Raw genomic sequence first — 1867 nt, 5'->3', positions numbered from 1 at the left:
AATCGCTACAGTCAACATAATGATAATCAAAGAACTGATAGTAATGCAAATAAGACTACAGTTGATGACAACTGCAATGCTAGACCAACCACCCCTGTTACCAGTACATCTATGACAAGTATCATTCATGTGGATCAAAAGTCTGGATATGCCACGGTTGAAACCCTGGACAATGGTCCTAAGGAAAGTAACAATAATCAGAAAATCCGTCCTCCTTCACCGAGTGGTGGAACACTTATAATAAATTCTAAATTTGAAGAAGATTCACCAAGTCAACCACTGCATCAGTTACCTCTCATCAAAGATGCTCTGATTCCCTTTTCCAATATGCTCAGCAAATTTCGGAAAACATCGAGTACAAAACCACCTGCAAATTCTTGTCCTATTGCTCCACAATCTAGATGTGATAGCAAAGACCTTGTTCCAGAGGAAAGCGACAGCATTGACGAATCTGGAGAGTATGTTACTATAACTGATATGAGAAACAACAACAAGCCCAGCTCACTCCCACAGTGTCCTCCACAGCGCTCTGAAATTTCAGAGTCTGTTTGTGAGTCAACTGCTAAGACATGGGAGAACCAAGAATATGTTTCTTTAAATGAAATTCCTGCTCCAGATTCATCTAAGCATCCAGCTGCGTCAGTTCTCTCCGGCTCATCCTCCGAGTCGTCTTTGGAGAGGAAGAAGAGACAGGGTGCTCGCGTCATGTTAGACTCTGAGGGCAAAGTTGTTTATTCATCTGACAGTTTACGTAGAAGAAAAGGAGCTCATACCACTTTTGCTCCTGGACAATTTGTGAAAGACACATCTGTATCACCTTCCCCAAGTCCTGTAGCTAGGCATCGAATGCCCAAATCGATAATTCGGCCAGTTCAGTCACAGGCCAGTGGCTTGCCACATGGCATCAACAACCGGAGTCCTTCTCACTCTGCTTCCAAATCTTTGTTGTCAGAGACCTCACACAGTGGAGGCAGTGTTCCCAGACCATTGTCCCTTCAAACGAGACCTATCACCTCATTTGAAAGAGGCAGTGCAATTCAACCATCTCGAGCATCAATGCTTCAAACATCAGATCTGTTGAATCAGAGGAACAACAGAGTAATCATCAGAGCAGGCTTAGTCTCACCAACAGAAGACTTAACGAATTGCTCAATGAGATCTATGTCTCCACGAAATACTACTCCTACAAGAGGTGCTTATGTGCATGTTCAGCCTGATAATCGACCAACTATCAAGACCAATCCCATGTTCCTGCAAACTGATTTTGATGGTCCAGATGATGTCAGTCTACAAAGAGAATCACAGCAACCCCAAAATAACTCTGAAGGTAAGAAGGCTGTCTCTACTAACAGAAATGTACTAACTATAGGTGGTGAAATAGGAGAAGCACTGAAAAATAAGAAGGTCCAAAGAAGTGCTAGTTATCGCATGGCCAATTTTTCTCCCCTAATTTCTGTTTGTGATGTGGATATCAATAAAGACCAAGGTGATGGTGACGTGGATCAAGGCGTAGCAGACCTTGGGGAAGCCAGACCAAAGCTTAGCTTGAGCCCCAATGTTTCCTACAACAGTGCAGAAAATGTGCTCAATGTGCTCAATCCTAACATGACTGGCCGGCGCTTCTATGGGGCCCAGGTGATGGTTAGCCCAAACATTCTGCTATCGCTCTCACCAAATCGGGTGACAAAACCAGCAGATACCCAGAGAGCTAAAGTCTTAAGTACTGCAGGTAATGATACTGAAATATGGTGACCACGGTGCTTTTCTGCATATTTGGTTGGCTTATTGATTTTCACATCACCATAATCAAATGCACTTGTCTCTAACAAAGGTTGAAACAATCACAATTTCAAATCTGAAATAACTT

General features: G+C 43.0%; 1 protein-coding gene across 1 annotated transcript in view; it reads left to right on the top strand.

Moving 5' to 3' along the window:
• Positions 1–6: 6 nt before the first annotated feature.
• The window catches only part of LOC127749167 (uncharacterized), a 14983-nt gene continuing 13122 nt past the window's right edge, over positions 7–1867 (top strand). Inside the window, exon 1 of the mRNA XM_052266286.1 lies at positions 7–1729. Coding sequence (XP_052122246.1) covers positions 112–1729 — 1618 coding nt within the window. The 5' untranslated portion in view covers positions 7–111. The remainder of the gene's footprint in view (positions 1730–1867) is intronic.

This window comes from Frankliniella occidentalis, unplaced genomic scaffold (assembly GCF_000697945.3).
Source record: "Frankliniella occidentalis isolate FOCC.00 unplaced genomic scaffold, Focc_3.1 Scaffold37, whole genome shotgun sequence".
NCBI classification, from domain to species: domain Eukaryota; kingdom Metazoa; phylum Arthropoda; class Insecta; order Thysanoptera; family Thripidae; genus Frankliniella; species Frankliniella occidentalis.
Note: the sequence above shows the minus strand (reverse complement) of the source record. Positions and strands in the feature narration are given on the sequence as shown.